Genomic DNA, 24,508 nt, shown 5'->3' on the forward strand with positions numbered 1-24,508 from the left:
CCAAATCCTTGTTGGGCGTATCCCAGAGTCCTTGAATAGAGTCAGAGCTCTACCCTCAAATCTCTTTATGGCAAACCACAGCAAAACCGCTCAATCTGGTCTCTTAAAGTAGTCTTCGAAACGAAGACACTGACAAATAAGTATCCCAAAACCTCTTGCAATCGTCATCCAATGTATCTTTCTTAATCATTCTCAAATGATGCCAAGTTGTGATGATATCTCTTTCATATTCGTCTGATATCTAAGTTGAAAATTCTCTTGAATTTTACCCACGTCACCGATGTTTCTCTGCATAACAACAGAGTGGACCACCATGTCTGTGCAATTTCTTTCAAGTAAGATGCCGCCCTTCGCACCTTGGAGTGTTCCGTGAACCAACTCGACATCAAATTGCTGTATAAACTCAAGGGTTCGAATGGTATCCTGGTAGCCTGAAAACGTCTGAAACCTAACGGCATGACCCCCTCCCTTGAACTCCTTGGTCTTCTTGCTCATGTGCTCATTGTCAGAAGAGGACGAGCTCTCCTCCTTCGAACTGCTAGATGGCCTTCCATGCCTTCTAGAATTTTTAAGAAATCTACTTTTCTTGCTCTTCTTGCTTTTTTCTCTGCTTCTTCCGCCTTTTCTCATCCTCTTTGGAGCTAGAGGACGACGCACTGTCAGAACTTTCTTAAGACGAAGAAATTTCTTGAGTCATCCTCGAAACGAGCACACTTCTTGGATCTGTCTGCCACCTCGAAACTCAACTTCCGGTCCAAATAAGCAGGGAAACCCACTGATTTCCTTTTCTTCCAATAGTGCTTTAAGCCTTTCAGTATCTGGTTCATCTTCTTTTCAAGAGTTTTGTCTGACTCTTTCTGCGGGTACAGCTCCCGCTTTTCTGCACTGCTTTGTCCTTTCAGCCTTCTTCCCGACTTGAGAAGAGAATCGATGGCCTCACGTCATCTCGAGCGAATCTCATCCATCGGGTAAATCTTCAGGTGTTTCTCGAATCTCGGGCCTCTAAAGTACTTCATCAATCGTTTCACACACAAGTCAACCTACAATTGACGTTTGTACTCCACTCTGGCAAACTTGCCCAATTCTTGTCACGTGCGCATCTAACTCTTTGTGCCTGTGGACAAGCAATAGAGAGGGGGGCCCTTGGAGGGGGGTTTGGAACCCCATCTGGTGTTCTCTCTCTCTCTCTCTCTCTCTCTCTCTCTCTCTCTCTCTCTCTCTCTCTCTCTCTCTCTCTCTCTCTCTCTCTCTCTCTCTCTCTCTCAGTTTGCATTCCACTCTTGTTTTGGTCATTGCACATTCTCTCTCTAAGCAAGGAAGGCTCTCCCTTCCTCTAGAGTAAAAGGAACCTTGAGCACTTGCCAATCACTCATCTTGAGCTTACATCATCATTCACTTCTGCTGCAGATTACAATTCTTCATTCTTTTCTTCAATTCCCGTGCCGGATTTCAACTTTTTTTTGCCTGCTCACCGAGAGGTGTTATCTCTTTCAAATTCTCCGCGAAAACCAATGTGTAATCTAGGGTTCTTTATGGCTTATGCCCTTTAAGACAGAGCGATGAAGACGGGAGAGTGCCTGACGCGCAATGGGCAAAAGGTGGGAGTGGCTAATCTATCCAGGGTCGGGACACGAAGATTCTTTAACAAAAACCTGCGTGTGTTGCAAAAGGGATCGGATCCTCTAGAAGAAGAATATTTATGAGCTCTAATACCACTGTAACAGGCTTAGACACCCCAAGCGAGAAATCAATAGCAACACACGAACAGAAACTTAAAATCACTTAATTTTAAGAGAGAGAGAGAGAGTCGACAAGGCACGGTGGAGTTCCGCGCCCAAAAGCATTGGGCCCAAAGATTGGCACCCCTTTCAGTATTTCTTTATCATTGATCATTGCAAACTACAACTCCCGAGGGAACTCTGTTCTCAGAATTTGTGTCCAAATGCTATGCAGAGTGAGGCCCCAGGGACTCTTTTATTCTTACAAGGGATGCCCAAAAGCAAAGCCCCAAAAGCAAGCAGGTTCAAAAGCACTTCCCCCCAAGAGCATCTGCTCTCAAAAGCTAGAGCTCAAGATTCTCAAAAGCAGTCAGCGTAATTTGCGGAAATTTGTACAGCCTGCCACGTGGCACCTGCAACACAAATTGCGCAAATTCCGTACGGCCCAATCACGTCAGGTCCATACAATCTGCCACGTCAGCATGTCAACACATTTTACTGAAATCTCTCCCAAAGGTCAAGCGTTTGGTATTTGGGGTTTTAGGCCTCTCGATCGATGCTCCATAAGTTTTTAAGTTGATTGGTACAGTTTCTCTTGTCCAATCGGCCATTTCTCTTCCACTTCGTCATGCCACGTCATCACTTTGTGACACAACCAGTTAGGAAAAACCACTATCAATCATCTGTGTTAATATGGCAGAGTGTCGTCAACTCAGCACTCATGAAAGGACAACAACCAATCATTTAAAACCACTATCAATCATTTGTGTTGATATGTGACAATAGAGTGGAGTAGCTCTCCTCTATGCAGCAGGTCTTGCACCAAACTCAACCGTTGAATCATACTGAACTCTTGGTGGCAATGTAAGAGCCAATCCAAAAGCCTCAAGGTAAAGCTCTAATAATTTCAATATGCCAAGTCCTCCTCCTCCATCCATTGGCATCCAAGGTCAGATAATTCTAAAACTTGACCAAATATTTCCCAATTAGCTTTCCTTTAATCTTTCTTTCCTTGTGTACCAATATTTGTTCAGGTCGAAGGATTTCCTCTCTTTCTCCAACTACAGGTCGCTCCTCAGCAATCATATCCATTAGCACTTGTCCAAAGGACGTTGAAAACTCACATGAAAGCATTGTGAATCTTCCAATGATCTGGTAACTTCAATCTGAAAGCAACATCGTTGATTTGCTCACAGATCTAGAAGAACCATACTATCGCATACTTAGCTTTGGATAAAGCCTCTCTTTGCCCTTTTTCTTTCTGAGGCGTGGTTTTTCAAACTTGAGTAGCACCCAATCATTCTCTTTAAGCTGCATATCTCTGTAATGCTTATCGACTACCTTTTTGTGTTTTTCTTCAGACTTCTCCAAAGCCTCCTTTATCTGGGAAAATGATGTATCAAGATCCTCCACAAAGCGATCTGCCTCAAAAATCTTATCTTTGGTGCACAAGATAAGTGGAACTTTCTTGCCATTTTCAACAATCTCAAATGCGGCCTTCTGTCACAAGGCAGGCACCACGTGCCAATAGAAAAGAACAAGCTGAACAGATTTTTAGCACTTCAATAACAACTGAACTGAAAGAGAGAGAGAGAGAGAGAGAGAGAGAGAGACGACGCGCGACACGGAGTGATGGAATTCCACCCCAAAGAGTATTGGCCCCAAACCTTGGCGCCCCTTTCGGTATTTCTTTATATTGCATCAACACAGTACAAGACGGTACTCCAGACTCTGCACCTTCTCCAAGAAGCATGCCAGAGAATGAGCCCTAGCCTCATATTTAAAGGCCCTTGGCTTGAAAAGCAGTTACAGTAAAAAGACTTTAAAACTCAAAAGCTTCTGGTCCAAAAAGCAATGCCAAAAGCTGCCAGCATAATTTACGAAAATCCGTACAGCCTGCCACGTCATCAGCCAACGCAAAACGCGAAAATCCGTACAGCCTGCCACGTCATCATGCCAACGCAATTTTCGGAAATCTACCATGTCATCAGTTTTTGCGTGTGTCCGGATCCTACTTTATTTTCTTCCTTTATGTCACTTGGGGCCCCATCGAACGGGGTCCCCATAAGTTGGTAGGACTTCTTCTGTTACTTGTTCTTCTTAGGGTTTAGGCCTCTCCGCCACATCTGTAAGTTGGCTCCATTCTTTAGGCTTTGACACGTCAGCAGTTTGTTACACCTTCCCTGTCGATGTATGGACCATGCTGTTATAGGCGAACTCCACCGATGGCAGATATTTGTCCCACAATGATTTGTGGACTGAAACATAACACTTTAATCTAGCACAATCTGAATTTGTGATCTTTGACTCTCCATCTGTTTGTGGATGAAAAGAAGAAGAGAACGTTAATATAGCCCCCAGATTCTCACATAAAGCTCCCCAGAACAAACTGGTCATCTTGGGATCTCTATTTGAAACAATAGAAGAAGGCATCCCATGGTATCTAAAGATATGAGTAATGAACAACTTTGCCATATGATCTACTTTAATCGTCTTCTTTACAAGGATAAATTACTAAACTTGTCAACAGCAATACATAAGCCATCATACCCACCCTGAGTCTTCTGACGATCAAAAATAAAGTCCATAGCAATACTCTCCCATGGTCGATCCCAAATCAGAAAAGGTAGCAATAGTCCTCGTGTTTTATGTCTAATATACTTCACTTTTTCGATACCAAGCATGTCCGCACAAAAGTGTCCACTTTTGCCTTTGAGTTGAGGCCAAAAGACGTAAGTATCTACTTTTTTAAAGTAGCCTCAACCCCACAATGCTCTGAAAAAGGTGGATTATGACATTCAATCAACACTTGCTGTCTAAGTTGTCGTGTGACACAAAAAATCCTTCTTTAAGAGCACATATCTTGGAAAACCTCATCATCATGTAAGCTATCATAAACGCTCTGAAAATCGCGATTGGTAGCATACTGCTATCGCATGTCATCCAACTCTTGATGAAAAATAGCACTAACTAAAATTTGCGGTTTGTGAGATAAAGCATCTACAACCACATTCTTCTTCCCCTCTACATAAACAATCTAAAAATGAAAGAGACATAAGATTCGCCCATCTCATCTATTTGTCTGACAGCTTCGATTGTGACAAGAAGTATCTCAAACTCTGATGATCAGTATGAACTGTGAAATCAGCTCCAACAAGGTAATGTTTCCAAGTAAATAATGCATTAATTACTACAAGAAGTTCCTTCTCATAAATTTTTGTAACTCCTCAGCCTTAATCTGCTCTGCTCTCATAGGCTACCACATGACCATCCTATTGCAAAACTACTCCTAAATTGCTGCCACATGCATCATAATGCACCTGAAAAGGTTTCTGCAGATTGGGAAGGATAAGGATTGGTCCAGTCATAAGCTTTTCTTCCAGACACTCGAAAGCTGTAATTTATGTCTGTTTCCAAGAAAAGGGAACCCGTTTCTTGGTCAAATCATGCAAAGGTGCTGCAATTTCTGCAAATCTGGAAATGAACCTTCTGTAGTAAGAACACAGCCCCAAGAAATTGCGCACATCATGCACGTACCTAAGAGGTGGCCAGTCCTGAATAGCTGCAACCTTGGCTGGATCCATCCGGACAACCTCTAGAGAAATAATGTTCAAGAAAGTATATCTCCTGCACATGAAGAACTCGCTATTGTTGATATCATCAAAGAATGTCCCCACAAATTGCCCGTGCTCTTGAAACATTCGGTCCATCATCCGGTTAAATATAGGAGGAACATTAGTGAGGCCAAAAGGCATCACTAAAAACTCATAGAGACCAAAGGTGGTACGGAATGCTGTCTTGTGAACATCCTTAAGAGCAATGCAGATCTGATGATAGCCACTATTTGGGTCAATCCTCCTAAAAAATGACTTGATCCTTGAACTCGATCAAGGATGTCGTCAATCCTTGGTATAGGAAACCTATTCTTGATTGTAATCTTGTTGAGTGCACAATAATCGATGCACATTCACCAAGGTCCATCCTTCTTTTGAACAAGCAAAACTGGTGAAAAAAAGGGTGAAAATTTGGATTGAATCAATCCTTTCTCGAGAAGATCATTGACACGACTCAAGATCTCCTCATGTTGTGCATGGCTTATTTTGTAAGGGGGTCGGTTAGAAAGTGAGGTCCCTAGAATCAGATCAACGGTATGATCATCACAACGCTTAGGGGGTAACTCTCCCGGTAGGCTCTCCAAAAAACAATCCTGACATTGTTTCAACAAATCAAGTCTCTCTATCTCCAAAGAAAAAAATTTAAATTAACTTAAAAATGGCCGCAGCAAATACAACGCGGAGACTCGCCCTTGAATTTTACATCCAGAGTGAGATCCTTTCCTTTGTATTGTAAGTATCACATCCAAACAGCGCTGATCTTTTCGCGGATGTCTTATCTACTAAATCTCCTTACTATCATATCCACGTCACCCCTTCGGTGAACAAGACAAAAAGCTACAGTCATTTTGCCTTTTAAACAAGCACTCAAACAATACACAAATGAGAGAGCACATGTAACAGACTCGTTATAGGAATTCCCACCGTCAACCCGTCGGTGTCCTGAAATCTCAAAAGAAATCACTGAATTTATTCCATCGAGGTAGCTTGTGACAAAGAAGTGGAGTAACTCCCCTCTTGTGCAATTCGCACCGCACCAGATTCGACCTGTTGATTCATCGATAACTCTTGGAATAGTCGGTGCTAAACCAAAAGTTTCAAGGTAAAGCTCTAATATTTGAGGAGTATCTGCTGGGTCCTCCTCTTCCATCCACTTGGCATCGAAACTCGACTTCCGACCCAAATAACCGGGGAAATCCGCCGATTTCCTCTTCTTTCGAGAGTGCTTCAAGCCTTTCATTATTTGGTTCATCTTCTCGTCAAGAACTCTGTCCAGCTTTTTCTGCGAGTACAGCTTCCGCTTTTCTGCACTCGTCTGTCCTTTCAGCTTTCCTCCCGACCTGAGAGGAGGATCAATGGCCTCACGCCATCTCGAGTGAATCTCATCAATTGCATACTTCTTCAGGTGTTTCGCAAATCTCAGCTCTCCGAAGTACTTGATCAGTCTTTTCACACATGTGTCAACCTGCAGATGACGCTTGTACTCCGCTCTGGCAAACTTCTCCGCCAAAAATTTGCCCAATTCTTCATTCTTTTCTTCGGTTCCCGGGCCAGATTTCAACTTTTCTTCGCCTCACCCCGAGAGGTGTTATCTCTGTCAGATTCTTTGTAAGAACCCTTGTGTAATCTGGGGCTCTTTATGGCTGATGCCCTTTAAGACAGAGCCATGAAGATAGGAGCGCGCCCGATGCACGATGGACGAAGGGTAGGAGTGTCTAATAAGTGCGGGGTCGGGACACGAAGATTATTTCGCTCTGTCAAATTCTCCTCGAGAACATGAGTGTGCTACAGAAGAGATTGGATCCTCCATAGAAGAAGAACCTTTTTGAGCTCTGCTACCACTGTTACAAGCTTGGACACTCCAAGCGAGAAATCAATAGCAAAACACAAACAGAAACTTCAAAATCACTGAACTTTAATAGAGAGAGAGAGAGAGTCGACACGACACGGCGAAGTTCCGCGTCCAAAAGCACTAGCCTCAAAGACTGGCGCCCCTTTCGGTATTTCTTTATTATTGATCACAACAAGGTACAACTCCCGAGGGTCCTCTGCTCTCAGACTCTGCGTCCAGATGCTTTGCAGAGTGAGGCCCCAAGGGCTCTTATAATGAGTACAAGGGATGCCCAAAAGCAAAGCCCCAAAGCACCGGGTTCAAAAGAACTGAACCCCAAAAGCACCTGCTCCCAAAAGTGAGCTCTGAAACTAGCCCAAAACAGCCAACGCTTTTTTGCAGAAATCTACAATCCTGCCACGTGGCACGGCCAACACGAAACCCGGAAAATCCGTACAGCCCTGCCACACCATCATCCGTACGATCTTCCATGTTAGCATGTCAGTGCGATTTACGAAAATCCTCAAAGTTCAAGCTTTTGGTCTTTTTAGGGTTTTGGGCCCCATGGCCGGTGCTTTCAAAGGTTCTTTTAATTGGTTGGCTCAGTTTCTCTTGTCCACTCCACCATTTGTCTTCCAGTTGGGTATGCCACATCACCACTTTGTGACAGAAATATCAAAAGGGGGTGCCAGTCTTTGGGGCCACTGCATCTGGAGACGAAACTCCACCGTTCCCTATCGATTCTCCTCTTCTCTCTCCCTTCACATTCAGTGGTTTTGCAATTTCTCTTCGTGTGTTGCTATTAATTTCTCGCTTGGAGTGTCCAAGCTTGTAACGGTGGTATCAGAGCTTAGAACGATTCTTCTTCTACAGAGCATCCATTCCTTTTTAAAGCACATGTGAGTTCTCGCGGAGAATCTGGCCGAGACGACACCCCTCCGACCATTGGTCTACAGAGAGATGAAAAGCTAAGACCCAACATGGGAACAAAAGAAACCAACAAAGATTTTAGCAAATTTCCAATGGAAAATCTCCACAGACAAAAGTACAAACGTCAACTACATGTTGACACGTGTATGAAAAGAATGATCAAGTACTCCGTAGACCCGAAATATGTGAATCACATGAAGAATTACCCACTTAATGAGATTCACTTGAGATGGTGAGAGGCCGTTGATTCCCCACTCAAGACGGTAATGAACCAAAAAGAGAAGTCTAGTGCACAAGAGAAAAACTTGTACTCGCAAAAAGCGTTTGACAAAACTCTTGAAACGAAGAAAAACCGATTGATAAAAAGCTCAAAGCATTCTCTGAAGAAGAGGAAATCAATGGATTTCTCCGGTTATTTGAAGTCAACTTTCAAGGGGGTAAGAAGATCCAAGAATCATATTTGTTTCAAGGATGCCCACATTTTTCTTCGTCTTCAGAGTTCAGGCAGTCCGTTGTCCTCTAGTTCTAGAGGGGATGAGAAAAAGCGGAAGAAGTAGAGAAAAAGCAAGAAAAGCAAGTAGTAGTTTTTTGAAATGATCTAGCAGGTACAGGGAGCCATCTAGCAGATCAAAGGAGGAGACCTCATCCTCTGCTGACAGTTAAGACAGTGGAAAAAAGCATAGTCACAAGGGACGCCCATTTTTGGGCTTCCCTTCCCTGCTTGCCATCCCACCCTCTTTTTTACACTAAAAATTCATTTGAGCCCCGTCCCTCATCCCCACTCCTTGAGACGCGTCCCTTGTGACTATGGAAAAAACAGTAAGAAGACCAAGGAGTTCAAGGATGGCGGTCAAGCAGTCAAGTTTGATACAATTTTGGGCTATCTGAACACCCATCGAGCTCTTGAATTCATACAGCAGTTTGACATCGCCTTCTCGGGAGGTCGTTTCTTGGAACGCTCCAACGTGCGAAGGGCGGCATCTTACTTGATAGGAAATGCATAGACATGGTGGTCTACTCTGTTGTTGCGCAGAGAAGCACATAAGAAGTAGGTAAAATTCATGAGAGTTTTCACTTTTGCATGGATAACGGAAGAATATGAAGATGTCATGACGGCTTCGCATCATCTGAGAATGACTAAGAAAGACACTTTGGACGACTACTGCCAGAGGTTTTGGGTACCTATCTACCAATCTCCTCGTTTCGAAGGGTCACTTTGAAGGACCAAATTGAGCGGTTTTGTTGTGGATTGCCAAAAGAGATTCAACGGTACTATCTCCATTACAAGTCTAACTCCATTCAGAGACTTATGAGACATGCCAAGCAAGGTTTTGGTATGCATGCCGAGTCAGTGACCTATTCTACAGACAAGCCAGTGTCCACCTCAACGGGGCAAGAGTCTTCCAAGGAAGAGAAAGAACCAAAAAAATCAGACGATAGTTCATTAGAGAATTTTGAAGAAGTAAGAGAATCAGCTGGTAGTTCATCTGAGGGTTCCGAAGAAGCAAGGGAATCGGCTGATGGTTCATCAGAAAAATCCAATGATTCAGATTGAGGTGCCAATGGACAGGGGAGGCCCAATAGGACACAAGGCACAAGAAAAGCACACAAAGGGAAGCTAGGTCCACCAAATAATTTAGTCAAGGGCACTTTGGCTCTCAAGGCAAAGTGGATGGGGAAAGAGAACATCACAAATTCTCTTCAGTTTTGAGTTGTAGCTTGAAGCTTTTGGATTATTAGCAGTGTCTATGCCAAAAGTTACCCATGATCGGCAGGTTGAATCTGATGCGGTGCGGACTGCACAAGAGGAGAGCCACTCCGCTCCCATGTCACAGATCCCCTAGATTGAATAAAGTCATTAATTTCTCCCTGAGATTTTAAGGATATTGACCATAGTCACAAGGGACGCGCCCCGAGGAGTGGGGATGAGGGACGGGGCTCAAATGGATTTTTTGAGTAAAAAAGAGGGCGGGATGGCAAGTGGGGACGGGAAGTCCAAAAATGTGTCTCCCCTATGACTATGATACTAACAGGCTGACAATATTTTATGGAATGACTTTATGAAAATATGTACATAGAATTGGAAATTTCCTAGATTGAACATACTCTTTCATGTGTGTGTTGTTAGTATGTGATGAAAAAATGAAATGTTTGCAGCATTTGTCTTAAGAATGATTTGAACTTAGTTAATGGCATGGGATTATGGTGTTGCCTATATTATCTATAGTTCTCTTGTTCATCCCCCTTAACACTGCAACAATAGGGTGCAGAATCAGGGCAAAATCTAGGTGCTTGACCCTAGATTATGGGCAACTAAACAACCATGAGGATGCCTAGCTAATCAAATGGAGTCCAAATAATAAGGTGGCCAAAAAAATGGGCCAAGGTATAATAAAGAGAAAAAAAGGCTAAAATGCATATGCAAGACTAAGGTAGCCATACAACCATGAGATGCAAGCAGCTAGGTACCCCCATCTTACAAGTTACTCAGACATCGAAATAACAACCAAGCTTCTTCAACTTAATACCTTTCTCTTCCAGAACTTTACCACGATAGATTATTTAATAGCATCCGTAACATAATATAACCATTCTAATGGAAACCAAGAAACTATGTCAGGAAAATATGATACTGAGGGAAAGGTATGTTAAATCATTTCAACATATAAAGTTGACAACAAACATATCCAAGCCAAGTACCTCATTTCAACAATGCCTTAGGCCCCGCACAAGTAGGATACCCCCATAAATACACGTAGTTCCCCTGTATAAAGCAATTTTCTAGGCCAGCTTAAGCATAATTTATACATTTCATCATGGAGGGTCGTTGGAGACAGGATGAAGGAAATGCACTCTGACCACTGCATGTTACATATTATAATAAGCTTGTCAACTTAGCTTTCCTCCCATGCTATCACATCGGAAACTTTTCATAGACGCCAGTGATTTTTCATTCTTTTAGCATGTTACCTAGTGCACGGGCTATAGAATAACTAAAACTAGTTTAAATAGCTAAGAAGGATAGGGAAACAGCATAAACGTTTTTTTGTATGAAAGAAGCATGTGCCCTGGACTTGATTTTAGGCTTATGAACTAGGTTGACAAATATTCTAAAGATTGCTTCCCTGCGTAGTTTAAAAATGGTCAAAAGTCTGTGTCAAACTGCCAGCTTGAGGATTTTAACAAACAAAGGCTAGATTTCCCTTGACAGCACAATGAGAATAGATGCATACCGGAAAAGATGAACAGATTTCTGCCATGGCTATGCCCACGAACCAAGTGAAGAAAGTGACTACAACCCAGCCCCAAACTACAGGTGCAGGGCCTGCGTAGGCAAAGCTGGATCCATATAGAGGGGTGATGCCAGTGAAGAGAGTCATAGTGGAAAAACTGATTGCGAGGGTCTTGAATAGTGTCTGCAAGAATAAGTTTGGAAAGATTGGTGTGAGCGCTTGTTCATGCATGCGTGTCCTTGAGCAATCTTATGTGTGTGTGCAACCAGGGAGGCAACGAATATGCAAAACAATACCATCTCTCTGCGAAGCTCCTGCTTGTAACCAAGCTCGAGAAGGCGTCGCTCGCCTGAATCGAGCACCTTCTCAGGCTTGTCGACGCCATTGGAGGCCATGATTTGCCGCTGCGTGGAAGACGATGAAAGAAGGGGGTATGTGAGAGTGGAAGGACGGCTGCTGCTACTGCTGCCTATTAGGCTTCTGCTGGGACTGCATTTCATGGCCCAGTCAAAGGCGGGGAACAAGTGTCTGTGTGGGTGTGTATACGTTGAATTGCGGGAGAACCGCGTGGAAAAAGAGTGGTTGACGTGGGGACCTTCTTTCTTTTCTTTTTCTCCTTTTCATTTGCAACAGTAGCCTGTTACAATACTGCACTTGTCCTACCTCCCGAATGTATGGAGCATGTCATCTTCATCAACCTTAAACCATGAACCAACATAACTAAATGTCACAAAGTGTACGCACATGTAACGCTAGAGACTCAGACAGTGAGGTCCCTTGAATCCCGGGCCCTGTTGTTGAACTCGTCTTGCGCACATACAATATGTTAGCGGAGGTGGGTCGTTGAGTAAATTTGACACAGAGCGAGAATTTCGTAGACACGACGGCAAACTACATAAGAAATCCTATTCTCACGTTGTTAGTCGTTGCGGGTGGAATCTACTATCCACGTCAGATTATTTGCCATTGCGGCGTTTTTACAATTGCATGTGCACACCCTTACAAAGGGACAGCTTGTGTAAAGAGACAAGGTGCTCCAGAGCTTCCACTCCACCACCGTTGTACCCAAAAACCCAGGTTTATCGTATTTTTTACCAACTAAAATTGCAAAATCTCAGCTAAATTCAAAGCTTGCCTTGAAGAAAAATGGCAACATTTTACAAGTTTCAATGTAAGTATCAACAAGTGCATCAAATTCCAGCATAATAACTGATAGAGTTTTAAGTGTGCCCTTGTTAACTTCAGTTAGGAAAAATCTTTTTGGCAAGCGCTTACCTCCACCTTCAACGATGTGGATGTATGTAGGAGTCTGGAAGGCCCTCCAAGGTTGGTAATGTTGCGTTCATATGTCAACTTTGGTGTTATCCAATCGACTAGTGCCTATGTCCTTGTCATTATATGGAACCGGTATGGCCGGCCGCCTTTGATGGCCTCTCTCTCTCTCTCTCTCTCTCTCTCTCTCTCTCTCTCTCTTCTTCTCTCTCTCTCTCTCTCTCTCTCTCTCTCTCTCTCTCTCTATATATATATATATATATGTGTGTGTGTGTGTGTGTGTGTGTGTGTGTGTGTGTGTATAGATGTTTATAATAGATAATAAAACATAATTGAACTTTTTACATTCAAAAGATAGCTGGCTTTAAAAAAAGGGAAAATTAAGTACAAAAACAATTGAGTATTAGAATTATTTTTGTACAATGATTGTAAGAATGAAGCCCCATTCCAATATACAAATAACAAAAGAACTTCCCAAGCAATAGGTGAATGTGTAATCCAGTGTTGGACAGCTCGCTACAGCCAAAAGAACTTTCCAAGACAGAGTCCTTACCTGCATCCATCCAAACAAGACAGCATATATGTTAACCTTGGATGTGTTTACAGGTATCAATGGACTATACCAGTTGTTATCCATGTCCATCTTACAAACTTTTTTTTAACTTACAAGCTAAGTCCATAGTATTTATGTAAAAAAGTTTTCTCTTTTTTTTACAAAAATCCCAAAGTTTCTAGTAAAAAAGTATCATTTTGATTAGAAGGCCATCACCCCTTCTAATCCAAGTGTCTGAATTCCCCCTTTTTATTTATTTGTGTTAGTTTTATTAGTTATGACAGCTCCACCAAATGAAGTTTATACAAGAAATTAAAAAAGTTCCATTTACAGTTCTTATAAAGTATCAAGCTCGTTTAAGTTTGTTTTTAGGTCAGATACCCATCATGGTAAATGGACTCCAAATCATCCCACAATTTGTATATCACTTACCATATACTTCTGTTAAGCAATCCAAGTAGCAAGGAGCCCTAATACAAGCCAGGCCTTGAGAAAAATCCATGAAGTTTAAGGAAAAAATATATCATGCTTAAAGTGCTAGTACCACATCAATACCCAAAGCTACAAAAGGAGCAACATCCGCCTAAGTAAATGCAGAAATTATAATGCATATCCTAACCTAATTAATAAAGTAAAGACCAAGTACTGCAACAGTGTGCAACCGGGCCCAACACCCCTAAGAACCCGTTTGTTTTGTTAAATAACAGTGTGCAGTAGGATAGAAAAACACCACCACCTATGTATGTACCCATAGCCAACCAATATCAGTGCGCAGTAGGACAGAAAGACACCATCGCCCATGTATGTACCCATAGCCAACCAATATACAAGGCCTATCAAGGCTTCTTATGATAGTGCTAAAAAACCTATGTAAAAGCGACAATATCAAGTAAATCACAAGGCATTTTGATGCTCAGTAATCCCCCAAAGATGTCCGGTTACTGTCGATAGAGTACTGCCATGCTACGTAAAGTGGTAGCCACAATCTCCTAAAAAAAGCCAATGTTGATGTAGAGCAGCCCCCCCCAAAAAAACCAGTTTTTACAGAGATTTTAAAAAGGCAACAGCTGGTACCTCATATCCCAAAACCTCCTCGAACAGTAACTACGAAGTTTAACAACAACCCGAAAACCCAGTGGAAGGGTAAAAAGCTATGCCAAAATACCATCACCATATATACTCACCGACCAACAAGGACCTTACCCAGGTTCCGTTTTACAAAGCGAAAACCTCATAAAGAACCACATTATCAAAACTAGCTACAACATCATTATCATAGTGATATTGCCCCTTAAAAAAGTAGGTCTACAAATAAATATGCATGGGCAGAGTGGCAAACCTGGGTAACTTGTGTTGCGAGCTCCATCCTTCAGTGTAGAAAAGACACACAATTCTACTTAATGCAAGCAGAACAATAATCAAAGCTAAGTGAGGGGCACAATTGCGCCCTCACCTCTTTAAATAGAGGAAGGAGGAAGGCCGCCACTCCTATGTGATGAGCAGAGCGCCATTAGTGGAGAGACCCCCTCCTGCGGACAGCGAGGCCGCCTACAAAGTAGTATGAGAGTACTACCCTAGCGTCTTCACGGCCAGTATTACACGAGGTAGTAAACCGCCCCCCCCCCCCCCCCCCCCCCCCCCCCCCCCCCCCCCCCCTTTTTTTTGTCAAAACCTACTTGTATATCAGAGGGGCCAAGTCCCATGGTGGAGACCTAATTAAGTGAAGTTTATGTGTCCAATATGCTATGGGTTCTTAAGTAATACAATGTGTGTGTGTGTGTGTGTGTGTGTGTGTGTGTGTGTGTGTGTGTGTGTGTGTGTGTGTGTGTGTGTGTGTGTGTACCCGCCCTGTCTCCCGGGCACCAAACACAATGAGTCGATAGTAAGCCCATTGGGAATCAGCCTACTACCTTATTAGAGAAATGAGATTTTCACGGTTAAAGTGTAACCCAAGCCAATCATGCTGAGTAAGAGATTGTATAATTTTACAGACTATTTGGCTTCTACTGAAACCGTTATGGCAATATTTTCTTATTAGTAATTTTATATCCTCCCAAGCAAGGAGATAGTTGGAGGAAGAGTAGATGATCAAAGATAGTAGGCTGATACAAGTGCTAAGCGCTGCTTTGTGAGGCCTATTACTATTCCTCTTAATGAACTTCAAAGGTGACAGTTTAAGAAGATCCCTTTTCCACACAAGTCTTAGGTCGTTTCCTCCAACACAAGGAATATGTAGGGAGATAGAAAGGTTAAGGAACTGTACCAAAGTACAAAAGCGCCATTGGGTGTTACGAACTCGTGTAAAGAAGTAGGTTCAATCTTTAGGTAGTGAGGATATATAAGGCAGATTTCCTCAAGGAAGGCTTTATTGTTCATGCTTAGTATGTCATCCATGTATCTGTAAGTATGTCTGAACAATGAAAGATTATTATTCCTTCATTCCATGGCTTTGAGAAACCATTTGTATTCGAAGAAGGCCAGGTAAATATTACACATAAGTGGAGAACAGGAGAACCCCACGGGGATGCCCAGGCATTGGTTAAAACAATGTCCTCCAGAAAGGATAGTACAAGTATCAAGCAACCATGAGATGTAAAGACAAAGGTTCTCTTTATTGAAGTGTAAGGGTGTACGGAGTAAGTCTTCTTTAACCACCACCTTGGCTAGAACATTCTTAAGGCCAAGATCCCCATTAAGGGGAATGTTTTCATAACATTGTGTGATATCTGCTAAAAATATATGGAAGATTTGTTTAGGGAGGTTAAGAGAGACCTCGGTAGAGTTTTTTGTTATCCAGAAGGGGTTGTATTGTATTTGTAGAAAGTCGTGGCAGATTTTTTGTTTAGAGGCACAAATAAGTTCAAACTCAGCTAATATTAGGTCAAGGCATAGAGTGATATCCTTGGTGATATCAATAAAGATACCATTAGAAGCATCATATATCCATCTGAATTTTGTGTTTATGTATCTTATAGGTGGGAAAAAGTAATGGTAGTTTAGTGTCCTGTAAAATGTAGCCTAAATTCTCCAAGTGTCTTGAGATGCTACTGGTGACTGTTTATAAGGAAGAGTTAATTTTAATGAATTCCTTCCCAAAACCTGATCGTGGGCACCATTCCAAGCAAGGTTACCATTTTCTATGAGTTTGTGATAATTTCTGAAAGAAGCATTCCTCCACAACTTTTGTTAAGTCTAGTAGGAACATCTTCTCCAGTTGGAGAGAACAGACAAGGTCAGTTAGGCAGCTAAGTACAGCTGATAGAGCGAGGTAAGGGTTTTTGGGAGAGTTAGATATGTGATTGAGCCAATCGGCCAAGATCCTTTGTATTTTGATATTTTCAATGATGCTAAGATCAAAAGTACAAACATGCATATCGTATTTATCAAAGTTTTTGCAAAATGTGGTAAATTGACTGCATGAACATTTGGGAACAAATTCATGTCGAAGAAAATCATTATTGTAAACCAAGTTTTTCACGGGTTGTTGATACGTCCAACTAATGAGTACATTATCAAGCAGTTTGTGATTGCCAAAAAGTAGGTCAAAGCACTCACAAAAAGAGCTTTAGGTTGTATCCATTCGAGAAGTACATTATGGAAGAGACAATGTACGTAGAAATAGCCTTGGTTTGGAGCTACTTTGTTGAGAAACCTTCGTCCATAAGGACTCATACTAACCTGCAATTCCACCGAGAATTACATTTCAAGAAAATTCCTAATGGGGGAGTTTTTGCCTCTTCCCCTACTGTAGCTACAAGATTTCCCCCGATTAGAGGAAGAGCTAGGTGTTAAAAAAGAAGTGAAAGAGTTGGGGGTAGTAAGAGAATTGGATCTTTTCATAGCAGGGGAATCATCCTCATCAATACATGGTTTGAGTAAGCTAGTGATGATCTTTACACCTTTGTAGTTAGCATAAGTGGTTAGGTAGATTCCAGGTTCATCAGATTTGAGTTTCTTCAAGATATCCAACATTAATCCACAAAAGATGTTAAAGGCAATCTGAGCAATTACTATCTGTTTAGCTTGGCCGCCGAACTAGGAGCAAATAAGGGAGAGGTGAAAATCTACTGGTTTTTCTGGGAAGAGTAGGTCAAGATGGTTGAGAATAAACCAAATGGCATGATCAAACCACATGATGCTGGATTCGCAAGAGGCTTTAGGGTCAAGAAATTTGCAGGCACATTTAACATAGGGCCGAAAAACATTCGAAATGGATTTTGTGTAGAAGTCCGGGTTGCTTTTAGCAAACTCCATGTTCCCTTTGTACGGATGTAGAGGCCAGTATTGGAAGGGCATTTAGAATGTTAATGAGACTGAAGTTGAAGGGTGCTTTGATGAGCTCTCCTTTGTCAAGAAATTGTCCACCTTTTAAGATCTTGAGACTGCAGTCTTTGATAGTAGAGGCAGGGAGGTTGGCAGGTAGACCCAGGTTTCACTTAAAATGGGTGCTAACAAAACCTTGTTGGGTAGGACCCAAAGCTGATGGTCCACCCCAAAAGACTCGATTTCAAACAGTCTAACAGGTAAGAAAGGAAAAACTTCAGAGATTTTTTGGCACCATTTCCAAGAGGTTAGAGTCGTTGAAGGAACAAAGATTACTCTGAAACTCTTTGATGGCTTCAAGAGTTGCACTATCCTTACAAAAAATACCGCCAGTTTGAGGGATAGTAGGGGTAGACGGGGTACTAACAAAAGATGGATTGAGGCCGCACAGCTTCCTCAAAAAGTTAGATAGATCAGCCCCAGAAGAAGAGAATAGGGCAAGCTCATGTTGGTATTGTAAAGAGAGTATACAAGGCCTATCAAGGCTTCTTATGATAGTGCTAAAAAACCTATGTAAAAGCGACAATATCAAGTAAATCACAAGGCATTTTGATGCTCAGTAATCCCCCAAAGATGTCCGGTTACTGTCGATAGAGTACTGCCATGCTACGTAAAGTGGTAGCCACAATCTCCTAAAAAAGCCAATGTTGACGTAGAGCAGTCCCCCCAAAAAAAACCAGTTTTTACAGAGATTTTAAAAAGGCAACAGCTGGTACCTCATATCCCAAAACCTCCTCGAACAGTAACTACGAAGTTTAACAACAACCCGAAAACCCAGTGGAAGGGTAAAAAGCTATGCCAAAATACCATCACCATATATACTCACCGACCAACAAGGACCTTACCCAGGTTCCATTTATACAAAGCGAAAACCTCATAAAGAACCACATTATCAAAGCTAGCTACAACATCATTATCATAGTGAAATTGCCCCTTAAAAAAGTAGGTCTGCAAATAAATATGCATGGGCAGAGTGGCAAACCTGGGTAACTTGTGTTGCGAGCTCCATCCTTCAGTGTAGAAAAGACACACAATTCTACTTAATGCAAGCAGAACAATAATCAAAGCTAAGTGAGGGGCACAGTTGCGCCCTCACCTCTTTAAATAGAGGAAGGAGGAAGGCCGCCACTCCTATGTGATGAGCAGAGCGCCATTATTGGAGAGACCCCCACGTGCGACAACAAGGCTGCCTACAAAGCAGTATGAGAGTACTACCCTAGTGCCTTCATGGCCAATATTACACAAGGCAGTAAACCGCCCCCCCTTTTTTTGGTCAAAACCTACTTGTATCTCAGAAGGGCCAAGTCCCATGGTGGAGACCTAATAAAGTGAAGTCGATGTGTCCAATATGCTATGGGTTCTTAAGTAATACAATGTGTGTGTGTGTGTGTGTGCACGTGCGCACGCATGCACAATGAGTGCCTCTGTCATCGGAGTTGTAGGGACCACTGCCGGATCAAGCTGCTTGCACCATGTGGCCAATGGGAGTATAGATTTAATAGGGTGGTTATTATCATGCTTATTAATGTTCTAACTAACTCTCATGTGCCGTAACACTAACCTCCAAGACATGCTAGACATTGTACTTCAGTTTCTTCTTTTGTTGGTCACAAATATCATAGATGATAGGGCCCATGAAATCTCTATTTTAGACCAATAAGACCCTGATGATGCCTTGGAAACAATTGTAAGTTTGGCAACGCAAGCCCCAGGGAGGATTTGCGGTGCATTTATTGGCTCAACCACTTCATCAATGCATTTTTTGGCTCAGTCACTTCATCTTGGTTTCAACGCGATTTTGAGGGCTACCCCACCAACTCGAATATGGCCTAGCTCTTGCAAGCATTGGTTTGTTTCACATTGTTGCCACACTTGTCGACATTGGCCACATACAACATCATCATCATCATCATCATCATCTCTCTCTCTCTCTCTCTCTCTCTCTCTCTCTCTCTCTCTCTCTAGAATTCTCGGTAGGATTGCACTAAACCTAGGATTTTTTCAATCCCCGGTCTATACTCGCTTTGCTAACCTGCACATGCTACCCTAGTGTCAGCTACCACATTATATATGACACCCTTCAGTTCTCGGTTGTAAAAAGACATGGAAAATGCTAGTATCATTGGCCATAGTAGAGCAGAATCTCTTTGTATTCTGTTAGCTAAGTATGGAAGGTGGACAGCTTTGGTTGCTCAATGATATGAATGCATGAACTTGCGAGTCCAAACGCGTAAAGCAGCAAAGGATGCACGCATGTCGTAGTTGCAGATTAGGAAGTTGTCATAGCTTAATGCATCCGGACAATCTCCAGGTAAGATGAAGTGCAATAGGCAAGATTGAGAGAGGGGGAGAGCGAGCAAAGGAAAGGGTGTCGGAGGGGCAACATGCAGACTGCAGCATTAGAGTCTACCAATCAAGCTGTGTGTAATGCTTCTCGTTAACACTCCTGTCCCTCCTGCATTGGATTGCCCACATATAACACGTCATGCAAGTGATCCCACACAAGAGCGACACACATGTAGATGGTTTTCAACACACAATAGTCTCACTCCTACTTCCCAATGCTATTTCTGATGTCTATCTTTGCAAGTTACGATCAGCTACTTGTCATGCTCTCTTTTTTGGCCTCTTCCCTAATTATAGTATAAGTAGAATTCCGATCTCTCTCTCTCTCTCTCTCTCTCTCTCTCTCTCACACACACACACACACACACACACACACACACACACACATTGGTGTTGCTAAGCCTCAAGAAAGAAGAGAAGAGAGGAGAATTTTTAATGTTGTAAGCGAGAGATGCATCTTTTCTTGCTATCCCCCAAGATGTACACCAGTCTTTTGCCCCGCGAGAGCCACTCTCAAATGTACACCCTTGCCCATGCTTTCCTACTGGTGTGCCTTTTGATGCACAAAGCCCTTGTAATGCCTTCATAAAGATCTCTAAGAAGAACATCCATTGGAATGTTGTGTGGTCCCCGCTATTGGATATGGCCCAAGAAATGTGCCAATGGCTAGCCTGACTTTGGAGATCTCTATCGTTCTTTGTCACTCTTGTTCTAGCCTTTGTTGTTGGCGATGGAGATATCTTTCTTTGCATCTACTAGCTTAGGAGCTCTCTCTCTCTCTCTCTCTCTCTCTCTCTCTCTCTCTCTCTCTCACACACACACACACACACACACACATTGGTGTTGCTAAGTCTCAAGAAAGAAGACAAGAAAAGAGAATTTTTTATGTTGTAAGCTAGAGAGGCATCTTCTGTTGCTATCCTTCAAGATGTACACCAGCCTTTTGCCCCCCTGAGAGCCACTCTCCAATGTAGACCCTCGGCCATGCTTCCTGTGGGTGTGCCCATCGATGCACAAAGCTCTTAAACATCTTCATAAAGCACTCTAACTAGAAGAACATCCACTAGAGTGTGTGGTCCCTGCTATTGGATATGGCCCAAGAAACATTCCAATGGTGAGTGCGCCTTTGGAGATCTTTATCGTTCTTTGTCACCCTTGGTCTAGCTTAGGAGCTGTGTGTGTGTGTGTGTGTGTGTGTGTGTGTGTGTGTGTGTGTGTGTGTGTCACGTGCTCGTGTGTTGTCTGTGTAGCATGGCATGGATCCACATACACAAGATCAACAATCTCAACACACACACACACACACATTGGTGTTGCTAAGTCTCAAGAAAGAAGACAGGAGAAGAGATTTTTTAACGTTGTAAGAAAGAGAGGCGTCTTATGTTGCTATCCTTCAAGATGTACACCAGCCTTTTGCCCCCTGAGAGCCACTCTCCAATGTAGACCCTCGGCCATGCTTCTTGTGGGTGTCCCCATCGATGCACAAAGCTCTTAAACATCTTCATAAAGCCCTCTAACTAGAAGAACATCCACTAGAGTGTGTGGTCCCTGCTATTGGATATGGACCAAGAAACATTCCAATGGTGAGTGGGCCTTTGGAGATGTTTATCGTTCTTTGTCACCCTTGGTCTAGCTTAGGAGCTCTCTCTCTTTCTGTGTGTGTGTGTGTGTGTGTGTGTGTGTGTGTGTGTGTGTGTGTGTGTGTGTGTGCGCGCACGTGCTCGTGTGTTGTCTTTGTAGCATGGCATGGATCCACACACACAAGATCAACAATCTCAAATTTTCAATCCAAAGAATGTATGCTACCCAGCTAGGGCATGGAGGCATCTCCCAAGTTTGAGAGAGTTCTTTGATTTGATGATAAAAGAAGAGGCCCTAATGGAGAAGTAGATGATCAAAAAGAGAAACCACAAAAGGGCTAATCTCTTACTTCCACTCGTCTCCCTCTCTCGACCACACTCACACACATACACACACACACGTGCATATGCATTCTCCTACCATTCCTACTATACACACCTCTCTCAACAAGTGTTCACACACGCATGGAGCTAACTAACGAAGCACGCTAAGTCTTTGTCTTACAATGCACATAGTTCTAATTTCGTACACAAACAAGCATGTTTGGAAAGAGTGACCAAGTAAAAATAGCAAGAGAAAGTAAGCATGCTCAAGCATAGAATGCAAGTCAGACACACATAAGCACAGTTAGTATGTAAGAAAGAGATTATTGGTGAAGAAGAAGGAGAGAGACACCATAGCCAATATCCAAGCTTATTCTTCTCCATCATTGAAGCACTTTGGGCTTTAGGAAGATGAACTTGACATTTAACCAATGATGGTAGCTTAAATCATCTAGACCATTCCTCATAAGGTTCCTAGACTTGGTGTTTGCAAGAAAGTAGAACTCTTAGAGAGAGGGGTTCCATTGGGGCAAACTCTATTTGATTTCTACTTACAAGTTGAACATTAACATTGACATTTGTGACTTTTGTATCATGTTGCCTTCAAAGATGACTTATAGAGAAGGCAAGATAATTTGGCAATAAGCGGTTTTGTCAATTTTGACCTAGTTCTCACCCAAAGTTCTCATCTTCTAGGATACTTGGTGCATTGGCATAAAACCTTCCTCCTGTGCGAGACCTGATGGAGAATAACATCTCTAGCTTGTCCATATACTCATGGGGGAAAACCTTCCAAGCGAACATTTGAGCACTATGGAGTTGTCATCTTGGTCAACATGACTTAGCTACAAGTGGGAACTTTTGCAATGTAATGGGCACAAAATTTCCCCCCTTCCTAGCTTGCTTTCTAAAAATGAGTTGGTGCTTAGATCTTCATCCAATAGTTTCTTCCAAGGAGGTGCAATTTGTGGAGTGACCCCTCTTCCTAAGGTCAACACTATGTTGAATGATAGGGAGGGTTGTCCCAATTTGCAAGTTGATTGCGGATTGACAAGCTTGGTAGGCTTGCTTGACTAATTTGAAGCTTGGGCTATAGTGTCCCTCTTACCGGAGAACCTTTCTCCATCTTAGAGCCATTTGGCATACTAGAGCAACATGCATACATGTTAGGAGATTTGAGTCTCTCTAACTTTGGTTTTGTCAAGGCTTTTGGAGCTAGTTGAGGTGCCAATGGTTTTAGACACTACTCAATCTCTCCACAAACATGACTTTAGTAATTGAGTCTCTTTGGAGTTTGATTCTTGGCATAATGGGAGCACTTGGGGGAAATTAATTTGAATTCATTATGATATAAATAATCCGCTTGGGAGCAGTTAGACACCGACACAAGTTCTAGAATTTGATTAGTTTGTTTAGTGTTGCATTATTCTTTATCTTATTAGCAGTATCCTTGCCTTGTTGGAGGTGGTTCAAGAGCACTTTCTCTAGAAATTGGTGTGTTCTCCTCTTTGATTTTTTAAAAAAGAGTTGCACTAAACTCCAAGACTAATGCAGCTTCTATCGCTTTTTTGGGAGACTCTAGTTGTTTAGTTTGTGTGCTTTTTGCTACTGTGTTTGGCATAGCCACTCTATTCCATTTGAGCCGACACCCACCTCCGGCATGGCATTCTTGTCGGTCGATTTTTTTGGCTAGGTGAGAATCTTAGTTTACAAGGGCATATCTAATGAGATCTAGGAGTGACATGGGTTCGTCCCTCTTGGCCTTGGTCCTTAAGTGCATCTTGAGTTGGGGGAGCAAGCCATCAATAATTCTCCCGTGTCACTGTTGGGTGGTGCGACTAACATGGGGACATGGAATAACAGAACATGGCACAAAAGTAATTTTTACTAGCTCAAGGAGGAAACTTGCTTCCTACCACCCACGTCGACAACTAGAGGCTCTTTCCCCCTTCTCGACAAGTCAAGAAAAAAACCTGCTTCCTTCATTGGCACGCAGGCAATTGGTGGCTCTTTTCTTACTGGCTTGTAGGCTCTAGAGAAAAAAAAGTAAAAAGTAAAAAGTAAAAAATTAGGATATTTTTACGAGCATATAACAAAAACGTAAAAAGTAAAAAATTAGGATATTTTAAGGAGCATATAGCGAAAACGTAAAAAGTAAAAGATTAGGATATTTTGAGGAGCATATAGCATCTATGAGAAGAATTTCTCTATAAGAGCAGGGGCCTTAAGAGGGTTATCGACCAAATTACCAAAAATGTTTGGACTCAGAGTACATAATTCGTAGATGCAAAGAGAATGAGAAGATTGTTCCACTTCACTATAAAAAATGCTTGTTAATAGTTCCATCCCATATAGCTTGGGTGGGGGTTACAAAGTTGCCTAATTTTTGCAATGCATCAACTTGTACTAGTATGTGACCCGCGCGTTGCCGCGGCTACATGTGCGTCAATTGAAGCAACCATTGGTCTCCTTCCCTTCATAGGTAGGGCAAATGTGGACAAATGCCTTTGATTCTCATGTGAGCTTTTATAGCTCTTTAATACACTTGTGCATCAACCACCACTATAACTACTTTCTAGATGACAATGTATGACAACACACAAGGTCTAAGTGCCCTCCACATTCACATCAACCAAACACAAATCTATCTTTTGGATCAACACTATCTCTAACTTTTCGAATGTAAGATAGAACAATTAATGAACTTTACTTACTCTACACATTCTTGTGGATTGACCAAGGACAAATCTCCTTCTAGTTGGTCATGCCAAGCTCCAACATACT

At 42.3% G+C, this 24,508-nt stretch overlaps 1 protein-coding gene across 1 annotated transcript in view; it reads right to left on the reverse strand.

The window, feature by feature from the left end:
* Positions 1 to 11,884, reverse strand: part of LOC147463111 (amino-acid permease BAT1 homolog) — a 35,490-nt gene extending 23,606 nt beyond the window's left edge. The window contains exons 1-2 of the mRNA XM_086487368.1: positions 11,623 to 11,884; positions 11,327 to 11,509 (exon numbers count right to left, since the gene is read on the reverse strand). Of these exons, the coding sequence (XP_086343494.1) occupies positions 11,327 to 11,509; positions 11,623 to 11,826 (387 nt within the window). The 5' untranslated portion in view covers positions 11,827 to 11,884. The remainder of the gene's footprint in view (positions 1 to 11,326; positions 11,510 to 11,622) is intronic.
* Positions 11,885 to 24,508: the final 12,624 nt, after the last annotated feature.

This window comes from Adiantum capillus-veneris, chromosome 2 (genome assembly GCF_014529385.1).
Source record: "Adiantum capillus-veneris isolate H3 chromosome 2, ASM1452938v2, whole genome shotgun sequence".
Classification (NCBI taxonomy): Eukaryota; Viridiplantae; Streptophyta; class Polypodiopsida; order Polypodiales; family Pteridaceae; genus Adiantum; species Adiantum capillus-veneris.